The 14,689-nt window shown below is 36.4% G+C and overlaps 1 protein-coding gene across 1 annotated transcript in view; it reads left to right on the forward strand.

Annotated features, from left to right (window-relative positions):
* Positions 1-5,086: 5,086 nt before the first annotated feature.
* Positions 5,087-14,689, forward strand: part of ZNF33B (zinc finger protein 33B) — a 38,068-nt gene continuing 28,465 nt past the window's right edge. The window contains 3 exon segments of the mRNA XM_074337337.1: positions 5,087-5,179; positions 5,732-5,872; positions 6,340-6,397. Coding sequence (XP_074193438.1) covers positions 5,772-5,872; positions 6,340-6,397 — 159 coding nt within the window. The 5' untranslated portion in view covers positions 5,087-5,179; positions 5,732-5,771.

Genomic DNA, 14,689 nt, shown 5'->3' on the forward strand with positions numbered 1-14,689 from the left:
GAACAAAATTCTTGACTTTTCTGTGTGACTTATTTCACTTAGCATAATAGTCTCAAGATCCATCCATGTTGTCGCAAATGGTAATATTTCATCTTTTCTTATGGAAGAGTAGTATTCCATTGTGTATATATACCTCATCTTCTTTATCCAATCATCTATCGAAGGGCACTTTAGTTGTTTCCATGTCTTGGCCACTGCAAATAAAGCTTCAATGAACATAGGAGCACATATATCTTTACAGATAAATGTTTTTAGAGTATTCTTCACTGGTAAATTATTTCTTCCAACCCTTTAATTCCACTCTCTTCTGGTCTGCAGGGATTCTGCTCAGAAATCCGCTTATAACCATATTGGGGGTTCTTTTGTAGGTTACAATCATTTCCCCCCGGTGGTTTTTGCATTCTCTCTTTGTAGTTGATATTTGACAGTTTCATTATACAGTGTCTTGGAGAAGGACTTTTTGCCTTGTGAGAACAGGGTGATCTATTAGCTTCATGATCTATTAGCTTTTTATGAGTGGTTACCATTAAGTTTATGTAAAATAAAGTTTCATAGAGGTGACATCAGAAACATGACCATGTGAGGAGTGCTCCTTGAAATCTCGCCTGGAAGTTACAAGAAATTGAATAGCTATAATACAACAAAGGATAACCTAAGCAACGCACAAGCATGTCTCGGAGATCCATGCATTGAAACATCTGAAGGTAGGCAAATCAGGCTAACAGTGAAGGTGGGAAGAAGGAAGTGCAGAGACATGGGCTGCAGGACACAGCCCAGGGCTTACTGCAGTCTCTGGAGAGGAAAAGATCCAGGCTGCAGGTGCACTGTCTGTGGCCCACAGTCCTGCCTGTGGGATCGGCATATAATACGGCTGAACCAGTGATCAGGGCAGAGACCTCTGGGCAAGGACTAAATACAGAAGAGTGAGAACTGTGGTTTAAGCCCTCACTGCCAGGCAGAAAACATAAAACAATGACACAAAGCCTCTCCCTACCCCCCCACTGTTAGAAGTTAGGCTCCTTAGAAGAAGGGCTCTAGAAGAAACAGTAGCAGTGTCAGATTGAAGAGCAGAATATCTACAGCCCTGAGTACTGGACAGACAGTCCCACAGCGGCAGACTCACAGTGTAGCTAATTCTGGTGACAGAGAAGGAGCTATAGGGGCAAGAGAGCTGTGGGCTGGATGTCGCCATTGCTGGAAGCCACAACACACCAGTGACCACTCCCAGCTCACCCCACCCCCACCTTTCAGGGCAGATCCCTGTAGGGGCAAACAGGGCTGCTGAGACACACAAGAACTACATCAGGCTTCAGGGGCAGCAATGGGGTTTCAGAAGCTCAGAACGCCATTGCCCACCACATCTTCCCATGGGGGTGGTGCCCTGAGTCCCAGGCAACCTGTTCACAGAGAAGAAGCCCACGACCCCACATAACCTCTAATCGCGAGAGAAGCCTGGACAGCACAAGACAAAATAAAATGCTGCAGTGGGAGGGCAAATAAAAGACCACAGCGGGAGAGAAAATAAAACACCTACTGGAAAGCAATAGAAAGACCTCTTTATGTTAACCTACTTCAGAATCCACTCCTGTGGAGGCCCAGGAAAGCAAATAATAATTCATTAATTGCCATGAATAACCAAGGTAACAAGGCAGCTCAGAGAGAAAATGAAAAATCTCCAAAAAAATGAACTTAAAGACATGGAAATATGTGACTTAAAGGACAGAGAATTCAAGATTGCAGTTCTGAAAAACTCAATGAGATGCAAGAAAACTCAGGCAGTTTAATGAACTCAGAAACAAAATCAATGAACAAAATGAATATTTTACCAAAGAGATTGAAATTTTAAGAAAAAAACAAATAGAATTTCTGGAGATGAAGAACTGTATAAAAGAGATGAAGAATGAAATAGCCAGCTTAGGATGTAGAGTTGACCAGATGGAGGAAAGAATTAGTGATATTGAAGATAGACATCTGAAAATGACACAGATGGAAGAAGAGAGAGACTTGAGAGTTAAAAGAAATGAAAGAACTCTACAAGAACTTTCTGACTCCATCAGAAAGAGCAACATAAAAATAATGGGCATACCAGAAGAAGAAGAAAGAGAGAAGGGAACAGAGAGTATATTCAAACAAATAGTTGCTGAGAACTCCCCAAACCTGTGGAAAGAACTGGATTCTCGAATCCAAGAAGCAAACAGAACACCTAATGTCCCCAGTCCCACAGGCCTTCTTCAAGGCACATTATATTGAAGCTGTCAAAAAATTAATGACAAAGAAAGAATTCTCAAGGCAATGAGGGAAAAGAAGACAGTGACCTACAAAGGAAAGCCCATTAGATTATCATCAGATTTTTCAGCAGAAACTCTACAAGCAAGGAGTGGGTGGAATCAAATATTCAAACTATCGAAAGAGAGAATTTAACAGCCAGAAGAATATATTCAGCAAGGTTATCCTTTAGATATGTCGGAGGAATAAAAACCTTTCCAAATACACAGAAGCTGAGAGAATGTTCTTACACACGACCTGCATTACAGGAATACTGAGGGAGACTATTTGACTTGAAACAAAAAATGGAAAAACACAAAAACATGAGGCAGGAAACAGCAACCCCTACACATAATAAAGCACATAACAAGAGAAGCAAACAAAGAAACGAAAGTCATAGATACAAGCAACATTTTATTGGTTACTAGAGTGTAAGTGGTGGGAGGGTGGTAGAAGAGGGAAAAGGGGGTCAAACATATGGTGATGGAAGGAAAACTGACTCTGGGTGGTGAATACACAATGCAATATATAGATAATGTGTTATACACTTGAAACCTGTATAATTTTACTAATAAATGCCACCCCCATAAATATAATAAAAATAAAGTAAAAAAAGAGTGGTGAGAGAGTTGGACTTCAAAAAGGTAGCGTGAAGGAATTTTTTGGGCAATGATGATATCAGTTCTGTAGTTGACTCTGATGGTGGTTACACAAATCTATGTATTTGTCAAAACAGTTAAAATTGCACAAAATGTTGTGAACTTTGCTGTATATAAATTAAAAAGTAAATTAAAAATGTTAAATCTCAATAAATATTTTACATGTTTTTACTTACACATTTCATTTCTTTCAACATTCACAATGGATGTTTTCATACATGTATTATTCCTTTTCATTTTCTTTTTTTGTATACCGTGTTTCCCCGAAAACAAGTCCGGGTCTTACATTAATTTTTGCTCCAAAAGACGCATTCAGGCTTATGTTCAGGGGATGTCATCTCGAAAAATCATGCTAGGGCTTATTTTCCGGTTAGGTCTTATTTTTGGAAAAACACCACATTACTGCTCAGTTCTGTAGCCCATTTTAATTTTAAGTTTTCTTTCTATTGATTTGAAGATTTCATTATTATGTTAATACATGTTTTCTTTCTAATAGTAAATGTACAAATACAAAAAGTAAAAGTTTGATTTGCTTTTAACATTTTTTAAAACTAGAATTGAGTTACTATTTTCTGTAATAAAATGTATCAGATATTAAATTTATGGTTTCTGTCTTTGGTGTCACAATATTTCCATCTCAAATTATTTATTTATTTTTAACTTAGTGGTTTAAACATTTCAAATCTTAAATCCATATGAATTGTATCATGTGTAATCTATGGTTGTAATCTTTATTCCAGATTTTTGGGAATGACCTGCTATTTGGAATATTCAATTATTTCCTTTATTGTTTTCAAATGCTACATTTATTACACTAGATTTTAAAAATACTCTTAATAAAAGAAAACCAACATTAATAAATATTTAAATAAATGTAAAAATATACTCTTAATCATAGCTGTTGTTTCCATTAAACAGATGCCAAACTATTTTGGAGAGCAATTTATACATATTTATATTTCTTATGCATTTTTTTCTCCTTCAAAAACTGTTTCCTGGCTGTTGATTTAGACTTCAATTTATTCCAGTTGAAGTTAAGAATGCTTTTGTAAAGTACACAATATGTTAAAAACCAAAGAGAAAAAAGTACATACAAAAATTTGTTGAGATTCTTATTGGAATTTTGTCAGAGAATATTGATCTTTTTATCTATGAAAGGGTAGATCTCCATTTATTCAAGTGATTTTGTCACAGAGGAAAGAATATATTTATATAAATTAATAAAAATATTTTCTCTTGGATTGTGTTTCTTTCCTGATTTATCTACAGTTTTCATCTACTGCTTTCATGCTTTTGAAGTAGCTTTCTTGTCCATTCCCCTCTCCCACCCTCTTTCTTTTTTTCCCCAGAGTGGGTGAAGGTCATATAGGTGATGTAGGATCTACTAGCAGTTTCTGAGTGTGGGTCAGGATCGTGTCTCATGAAGCTGAAGAATGGAAACACGGACCAGGGAGAGGCAAAAAGTTTTAAAAAGAGGATAGTTTATTAGAGGCAGAAGAGGTTGCAGCTCCCAAGCGGGAGGGGGTCATGACTGAGGCAAAAGCTCTTACTTTTATACCTTCTCTTGCCTGTTTGGGGAAGGGATCTGTTTGAAGAAGGGAACTTGTTTGAAGAAGGGAACTGGCGCCTTCTAATGAAATTCGTCTACCAGGTGTGCTCTGCTTGCCCATGTAAAGGAATTAGCACAGTAACCCACACTTTATCAGATCTGTCAGACCAAAAGGAATTTTATGATTAACCTCAAGGTCTTATTACATTATATCCTGGAGCAAAGGAGTGATTTCAAAACCTGAAGTTTTAGGATATGACTGTCTTTGTTTATTCCACCAGGGACCTCCCTGTCTATCTAGGGACATGCTAACCTGTATCAAAAGGGTCACATATTCTTTTATATTGTTGAGATCTACTTCATCAGATTTCAAAAAAAGTTAATTTGACAGGCAGGTTCCCTTTTCTTGACAGCTCTGTGTCTAAATTGAACACTGGGTGCATATAGAACTTAGTTGTAATCCATAACTTGGGGAGCCCCTTAAGGAACCAGGGCGCTGGGCTGCTTAAGGAACTCAGATGCCCACGCCCCCCAAAATTCCCCTGTGCTACATAGGCTCCTGGTGAGGTTCTTCTGCGCATGTTTACTCCCGCCCTCTGCCTCTGTGCACTTCCGCCTTTTGCGCCTGTTTTCCCTCTGTCCTTGCGTGGAGGCGGTTCTGTGTCCCCCCGAGTGAGCTCTTCTGGGGCCAGTTTTACAGGACGAGGTAGCGGTGGGTGAGACCCGGAGGGTTAACAGGGTGGAGGAGGGCTCGCACGGCTCGTGGGGGAGGCGGTCAGTGCTCCGTGGTGGGGAGGAACTCTGCGGACCCACGGGACGGCGGGACCCGGGGAGTCTCAGTTAAGACTAGGAACTGGAGCCACCACGTGACCACCTTCTGTTGAGCGGGCGGCGCGGTCCGTGAGGCCGGGTTCTCGGGTGCGGGAGGGCCTGTGCGCATGCGCGTCGCGTACATCTAGTACATAATATATTGTGTACTAGTCAGTGGGGTCGGGGCGGTGCCGCGGAGAGAGCGAGTGCGCAGGTGTGGCATGTTATTTGTGAGGCGCCTGGGAAGAAGGGTTCCCCAGCAAGGCCGATTTACTCCTCTCCAGACGTCTGAACCTTTCCCTTGGTTCTCCATTTAGCCTTTCTGGATTCTGAGGTGCTCCCCAGTCATGTCCATCACTGAATCTTGATATATGCAGTTATTTTGACTTGACGACCTAGCATTCAGGAAGAATTTTTGAGTTATATGTTTTTGTCCCATTTGCTTTAGAAACAATGTTTTTCATCTGAAGGGTAGTGACTTATTCGGGATGACAGTTTTGTTAGTGATGATTGACAGTCAGATCTCCCGACTCCTAGGCCAGTACTATCTACTTTTCCACTCAGGTAAAAGCAAGAAATGGCAACAAAGGTAAGGAAATTAAAACATAGACCTTTCCTTCAAGTACTGCTTTTTAAAGCTTACGTTGGAGTCCCTTACTAAAGGTGTAGTAACAGTAGTAAAATTGATAAACAGCTTAGTCCTCAGTATTTTTTTACAACAGTTTTGGTGAAGAGTTAATGTTCCTTTATTAGTTGTGTTATTTGTTTTACATTCTTGTCATCTTAAATTTTTTTGTGAATACCAAGGGATATTTCAACTGTTAAAAAATCCTCAGCAAGCAGATATTTATATTTACCCAGTAAAAATTTGTATGCCCCAAAGCTATATGATTAGACAGGTGCTCTTTCACCATCCCCCTGTACCTTTTGAAGGTTAGAGGGACATTGACATTCCTCCTATCTAGTGGGTTTGTGTAGCTTTATAGGGCAGGAGAATTCAGGAGTTGCCAGGCAGGCCAGATCTTTCATGACCCCATTCCTCTTCTTCTAACCCAGCATATCTTCAGAGTTGTCTACATTTTTCCAAGAAAGGCAGAAAATGAACAAATACCAGGTGAGTTGTTTGTTTGTCCCCACTATATGTTACAATACATTGTGGGATTTCTAAGAATCCATATGTTAAGATGGGAAATTAGTAACAGATAAAAATTGAACTTCACAGAAAATGTAAAGTAGCAGATCAAAAGCAGGGCCATGTAGGCTTATATACTGATCGTTAAACGTCTTAGAGTTTCTAAGTTGACCTGCAAATATGTCTCTGGTGTTTCTGATAATCATGGTATAGAAGGAGTCACTTGGATACAGACAGACTAATTCTTTCAAGACAAAGACATCCTGGGAGATATCCTTTTTAACACAGGGACACATAGTGAATAATCTTCCAGTGACAGCCCTGAAATGAGTTCCTCAGACTGTTCCTCACTGGGAGTAAAAAAGTCCACAAAATTGTTCAAAGCGGTCAATTTTATGATGGTCTTGTTTGATCCTAGTATAAAACCTATTATGTTTAGGGGAATGAATGGCCTTCACACTTGTTAACAAAAACTCCATAACTATTTTATTTTAGCTAGGCTGTGTATATGAGGTGTGTAGAAGATGGTTAAAAGTTAAGTTCTTTGGTAAATGTTTCTGAGCTTCTCAGTCAAATTTCATCCCATAATATTCTGTCTTGGTTATTCCCCTTCACATTTCAGAATCTATCCAGGTAAAAGTCACCAATGACTTAATTGTAGTTGCCTTCCCTGAGCAACAGCTACATCACTATTGACTATCCCTGGAAAATCTCCCTTGTCATCTTCTCATACCACTCTTCTGATGGCTCTTTTTTGGGGTCTTCCTCATTGTGCCCGTAGTTTAGTTCCAAGTGTACATCCTTTGTCTACTAGTTTTATTTTATCTCTGTATGTACATTGAAAGTTTATCAAGTTGAACAGTACTGTTTATTGTTTAAAATATGTAAATTATCTTAATGTATATGTGATACACGTTTTCCCTCAACTCATCAATAATTTAAGATCTGTTCCAATGTAGTTTATTCCTGTTAATGCCATATTTTTCCATTGTATGGCAATACTATATTCTAAATACTATATTTCATTGGTAGACATTTAGATGATTTCTATTTTCCGGTAATATAAATAATGCTGCTGTGATTATCCTTGTCATTCTTTTTGCACAATCACAAATGTATCTCCAGACTCTATAGAGCAGTGATTCTTAAAGTGAGGTTCTTTGACCAGAAAGCAGCATAACCTGTAAACTTGTTTGAAATGCAGTCTCATGCCCCATTCCAAACCTACGGAAGAGAAGTTCTGGGGGTGAGGCCCAGCAGTCCTTGTTTTAACAAGACATCTATGTGATGCTGAGACCCACTAAGTATAATAAGAATTACTGCTCTGGAGAACTGTGATTAATATTTTTGAATTGTAGGATATGGATTTCTAATTTTTCTAGATATGTTATTATTCATTAGAGGACTATTTTTCCTTTCTCTCCAGATATAAAAATTATTTCTATGCTAGTGTGTGAAAACCACTGTTTAATTTTCATGTGTCTGATTGAGTTGTGAAACTTTCATAAAGTTATGACTTTTCAGGTTTTCTTTTTTACTGAGTTTTGGAAGAATTCCCTATGTATTTTACTTTTTTTTTTTTTTTGGAGGGCGCAGCTCACAGTGGCCCATGCATGGATCAAACCGGCAACTTTGGTGTTATTAGCTTCATGCTCTAACCAACTGAGCTAACCGGCCACCCCTCCACCCTCCCATGTATTTTAAATGGTAATCTTTCATGATAACTGTTACTAATTATCTTCTCTCAGTATGCTTTTTGTGTTCAAAATCTAAGGAGAGTCATTTTCTTGACCTTTGAGATTTTTAAGACCTTTGGAGTTTTTCAGAAGGATCCCTGACACACCTCAAAAGTTTGTTTTCTCTCTTTATAAAAGAAATAATTAAAATAATTAGGCCTATTTAGTATGTTAAGTTACATGTGAAGCATTGTCAAATAAATGATGCTTAACCTTAGATTATATGTTAGGTAAATCTATTAATATAAATGTTAGAAAACTTAACTGTTTCTGTCTCTCACTGAAAGTTGTGACTCTTATCCTTGAAATGCAAACACTCAGGAACTAACCAAAACATTGCCCACAGAAATTTAAAAAAAAAGTAGACTTTTAAAAATACAAACTGCTAAATAAGTTTCCTTATTTGTATTTTAACTTAATGGTATACTTCCTGACAGTTTTATATACAACCCTTTTGTGTCTTCTGGTTTGTTTTTTTATTCTTGTTTTCCTGACCCCAGGGAAATTTTTCTGTATTTTGTCTAAAAATACCAAACTTGTTTTAATATTTACTACCTTAGTCCATCTGGAATTTTTCAAATAGAATGTGATGAGAGGATCTAATTTTATATTTGTCCATCTGTACAATATAAGCAGCACAATAAAAGGATAACACTTCGTGATCTAGGAACGACAAAACAGATCTGAGTAGGAATGCCTGCCATATTTCTTCATTATGCATGCTTCTGGCTTTGGGCTGAGGTAGCTAAATTTTGTCATGTTCACAAAGTATCTATTGAGTCTTATTTTATTAAAAATGAGACTTTAGTTTTTCCAAATGTTTAACATTTTATGGAGCTGATGATATAACTTTTATCATTGGATCTATTTATTTATATTTCCATATTTCCCAATAACTAATCTTTGTGTTCTGAAGCAAGCTCCACTTGTCAAAAAGTGTTATTCTTTTAATGATCTGCATAATTCTGTTTGTCAATATTTTCCGTAAACTTGTTCATACTATTTTTATCGTTTTGAAAAAGCTTAATGTGTTGCTTTTTATCCCTAACAGTTTTTCATTTGTGCCCTTTTTTGTACTATTTTTTTCATAGATACATATTTATTAGTCTTTCAAGGAACCAGCTTTTGGTTTCATTGATCCTCACTATAATTAAGTTTCATTAACTTCTACTTTTACCATTATTCAAAGCTGCTTTTAACTATCTTTGGTTATAGATTCTTTTTTTTAACTTTTTTTGTTAAAGATGAGTTTGTTTTAGAGCTTTTTAGTGGTTATAATGTCTCTTTATGTACCACTTTACCTGCAAAACCCAAGTGGCAATATGTAGTGCTTTCTTTTTTTTCTATACAGGTTTTAATTTCCTTTCTGATGCCTTCTTCAGTCAATGAATCAGAATGTGTTTTTATTTTTAATAAATCTTATTTCTATATGTATAGCAGTTATATAGAAAAGTTCACAAATCGTAAGTATAGAGCTTAAGGAATTACAGTCATGTACCACTGCTTAATGATGGGGATTCATTCTGAGGAATGTGTTGGTAGGCAGTTTCATCGCGTGAGCATCATAGAGTGCACTACCACAAACCTAGACGGGCTGTAAGGTATAACCTGTTACTCATAGGTTACAAGCCTGTCCAGCATGTTGTTACTGTACAAAACAACATGAAATTAAATCAAGCACAGGAGGAAATGATGCAATCCGGAGACACTCTAAATACGAGATGTATGAGGCCTAACATGGCATACTCTTTTACTGTAAACTTTTTTTTTAATAAGTAAGAAGAGCGCACTCTAATACAGTGATTAAAAAAATATGGTATAGTAAATATATAAACCAGTAACATAGGTCTTTGGTGTCATTGTCAAGTATTATGTACTGCACATAATTGTACATGCTATATTTTTATAGGCCTGGCAGCACAGTAAGTTTGTTTACACCAGCATCACCACAGATATGTGAGTAATGTCTTGCCCTACAACGTTATGATGGCTAAGATGTCATTAGGTGATAGTATTTCAGCTCCATTATAATCCTGTGGGATCATCATCATATATGTGGTTGGTCCGTCATTGACTGAAATGTTATGTGGCGCGTGACTATATTACAAATCCAATACCCATATAACTCATACACAAATCAAAACAAACATTAATAGCACTCCTGAAGCCTCCCCTGTGCCCTTTTCACAATCCTTAATACCTTCCTGCTAATTAATTTACAATTAATCTGTGGCTTCAATGGAGAAGTTGAGTAGTGAAGTGACAGAGACCACTAGCCCTCAAAGCCTAAAAATATTTACTGTCTGGCTCTTTACAAGGAAATTTGCCAATCCCCAGATTAGTTTATTAAATTTGTTAGTGTTGGTATTATTTGCCTTTTTAAAATTAATTTTCCTACTCCAAGGTCAAGACAGTCCCTTTGTTATTTTTAAAATATTGTTTTGACTTTCACATTATGTGTATTTTATTGGAATTGATGTGTGTGCACTTATGTATGAGGTTGACATCAGTTTACTTTTTTAGCATATGATTTGTCTAGTAGCATTCTTTTTTTTCTTTTTTTTAAAAGATTTTATTGAGGAAGGGGAACAGGACTTTCTTGGGGAACAGTGTGTACTTCTGGGACTTTTTCCAAGTCAAGCTGTTGTCCTTGCAATCTTAGTTGTGGAGGGCGCAGCTCAGCTACACAGGTCCAGTTGCTGTTGTTAGTTGCAGGGGGCGCAGCCCACCATCCCTTGCAGGAGTTGAGGAGTCGAACTGGCAACCTTGTAGTTGAGAGCTTGTGCTCTAACCAACTGAGCCACCCGTCCGCCCCTAGTATCATTCTTAAAACAATTTTTCCCCGTTGTTTTGCAGTATGATATATGTCATGATAATGTATATGCGTCTATGTCTGGGTCTCACTATTGCATTGGTTTGTCTCTTCTTATGCCAATGCCACATTTGACAAAAAGTTTCTATTTTTAGCAGTGTATGCCCTTTCACATTTTTTTCTTCTTCAGCAGGATCCTGGCTCTTCTTGGCCCGTTGCATTCCCATATAAATGATAATGTTTACAATGTTATTTAATTGTTAGTATTCACAAAATAACCTGCTGGGACTTTCTTTGGGGTTGTATTGAATCTATAAAGAAACTTGGGGAAAATTGCTTATTTTTTGATGTTGACTCTTCTAATGCCATGAGCATGGATATTTCCTAACATTAATGTAAATTTTTAGTAATTTTTAAAGGTTTTTTTATGTGGATTCTTATACACTTGTTATTATTTCTGTTTAGTGTTTTTATTAATATACATATATCTTAACTGCATTTTCTAATGGCTTGTTGCTGATATGTAAAATTATTTTTTGTATATTGATCTCATATCCAACAAGTTTTCTACACTAATTTATTATATCAGATAATTCATTTATGCATTATTTGAATTTTTCTATATGTATGAGGTTGGTGCAAAAGTAATTGCGGTCTCAGACCTTGAATTTTAAATCATTGTAATTAGACTCAAACACATCTTTATTAATCAAAATAGGAACCATTACAATCAATGCATTTTTGCCAACAAGAAATAAGTTTGTTTATTCCTGTAGCGTAAAAATTCATGCTTCGGGATTTGACGAACTCTTGGAAAACATTTCTGCATCCTGCTGGTGGTGGAAGCGTTTTCCCTGCAAAAGTTGTTGAGATGCCTGAAGAAGTGGTAGTTGGTTGGCGAGAGGTCAGGTGACTATGGCGAATGAGGCAAAACTTCGAAGCCCAATTCATTCAACTTTTGAAGCGTTGATTGTGCAACATGTGGTCGGGTGTTGTCAAGGAGAAGAATTGGGCCCTTTCTGTTGGCCAATGCCGGCTGCAGGCGTTATAGTTTTCGGTGTATCTCATCGATTTGCTGAGCAACCTTCTCAGATGTAGTGGTTTCGCTTGATTCAGAAAGCTGTAGTGGATCAGACCACCAAACAGTGACTGTGACCCTTTTTTGGGAAAGTTTGGCTTTGGGAAGTGCTTTGGAGCCTCTTCTCAGTCCATCCACTGAGCTGGTTGTCACCGGTTGTCATATAAAATCCACTTTTTGTCACATGTCACAATCCGATCGAGAAATGGTTCGTTGTTACATAGAATAAGACACTTCAAAACGATGATTCTTTTGATTTTTGGTCAGCTCTTGAGGCACCCACTTATCGAGCTCTTTCACCTTTCCAATTTGCTTCAAATGCTGAACAACCGTAGAACGGTCGACGTTGAATTCTTCAGCAACTTCTCGTGTAGTTGTAAGAGGACCAGCTTCCATGATTGCTCTCAATTGGTCGTTGTCAACTTCCCGTGGCTGGTCACTACGCTCCTCATCCTCAAGGCTCTCGTCTCCTTTGCAAATCTTCTTGAACCACCTCTGCACTGTATGTTCGTTAGCAGTTCCTGGGCCAAATGTGTTGTTGATGTTGAGAGTTGTCTCTGCTGCTTTATGACCCATTTTCAACTCGAACAAGAAAATCACTTGAATTTGATTTTTGCCTAACATCATTTCTATAGTCTAAAATACATATAAAATAAACAGCAAATAATATCATCAGCAAAAAATTATAAAGTGAGAAATGCACATTAAAATGATGTATAACGTAGCCACATTTATTTAAGAATGTATTCCAGTATCAAACGGCAAATTTCAACAATGCAAAAAAACCACGGTTACGTTTGCACCAACCTAATACAAACATATAATCTGGGAATAGACATTTGTTTTTTCCAATTCTTAAACCTTTTTTATCTATATTGCATTGCTAGCTTCTCCAATATATCATACTGATTAGAAACAAAAGTAGGTTTTCTTGTCTTGATTCTGTTCTCAAATGGAAAGCTTTCCTTTCAATATGTAACTTTTGCTGCATTTTTTTGTATTTATCACATCAAGTCCATTCTAGTCCTAGTTCTATAAAGGTTTTTTTCCCATGAGTTCCTGTTAAATATAATCAATGGTTTTCGGCATCTATTGAGATTTTCATTTGATTTGTCTCCTTTATTTTCTTAATTAGTAAATTATATTAATTGATTTTCAAATATAAAACTAACTAGATACATATATATTCTGAATGTCTTCTCTCACCCTGTGTGTTGTATTTTTATTCTATGTGTTTTGATAAGGGTAGGTTCTTAATGTATAATTAATAATAATTTGTTTCCTGTTTAAAAAATCTTTCCTATCTTGGGGTCACGAAGGTATTATGGCATATTCTAAAACTCGTTGTTTTAGTTTTTAGATTTAGAGCTATATACTGTCTAAAATTTCTGCTTACACTTAAGAAAGCAATAAATACTCACTATAATTAAACTAGCACCATTTATTGAAATGATTGTCTTTTTGTTACCCTTGTCATAAACAAGTGATAATATATATGTGGGTCTGTTTTTGGACTCTCCTTCCTCCATTCTGTGTATGCATTTAAAAATTCTTATGCTCATATGACTCTGTTTTAGTTATGGTACATTAATCATTCTTGATATCTGATAGCATTTCTTCTGGCTTTATTTTTCTTTAAGATCATTTTGTCTATTCTTAGCCCTTTGCATATTAGCCCTTAGCCTTTTACATATTTTAGAATTAGTCTAATATCCAAGAAAGTATCTGTTGGGATTTTGTTTGAGATTGCTGTGGATTTATATATCAGCATGGAGTGAATTGATATTTTTATAATATTGAGCCTTCTTACCTAGGAATCTGTTCTATTCCTCTATTTATTTGGGTCTTCTGTATTTTCTTTCATTATATTTTGTAATTTTCTTTGTTGGGATTTTCATATTTTTCATGCTATTGTTGTACCTTTAAATTTTTTAATTTTCTGAAATTTGTTATATTGAATTAGTGTCCTATTTCTAAAACTTTTAGATACTTTTATTTGAGTTTTCTATGTATATGATTGTTTTGCCATATTACACTAAGAACTTGAGAAAAATGTTGAGTAAAATTGGATATAGCAGGCATCCTTATCTTGGTCCTAGTTTTAAGTTGAACACTTTCCATAATTCACCGTTAAATGTAATAGATACTTTCTGTAGGTACTTGTAAAAATCTTTTATCACATTGAGGAAATTCCTTTCTATTTATAGTTTGCCAAGAGTATTTCTTATGCTTTTCTACATCTAGTGAAATGATCATATAATCTCTTAGTTTTAAAAACTATTCATTGTTTTTATTTCCACCTTTCAGAAAATACTTTCATGGTGTTCATGGTTTATATTTTCTCTGTAAGCCAGTTAAGTGATTTTCCTCAGCTTCCATTCTTGATTATATTCTCTCTTCAGTCTCTTATTTCTCTGAGAGCCATCTGATTCATTCTTGTCGACTTCAGACAACACCAAATTATTAATGTCTACCAAATCCTTGTTTTCATTCTAGACCTTCAGTATTATGCTTCAAATTTATTATGTTCAAGACGTATTTTGCTGAAATACAGTGCCCAATTCTGTTTTCTGCTAATTTTTATGGCTTACTTTGTCATTCTAGTATCTGTATAGCTGTTTATGCATAATCCTCGAGGAAACATTTCC

The sequence above is a fragment of the Rhinolophus sinicus genome, linkage group LG07 (assembly GCF_036562045.2).
Source record: "Rhinolophus sinicus isolate RSC01 linkage group LG07, ASM3656204v1, whole genome shotgun sequence".
In the NCBI taxonomy this organism is placed as follows: domain Eukaryota; kingdom Metazoa; phylum Chordata; class Mammalia; order Chiroptera; family Rhinolophidae; genus Rhinolophus; species Rhinolophus sinicus.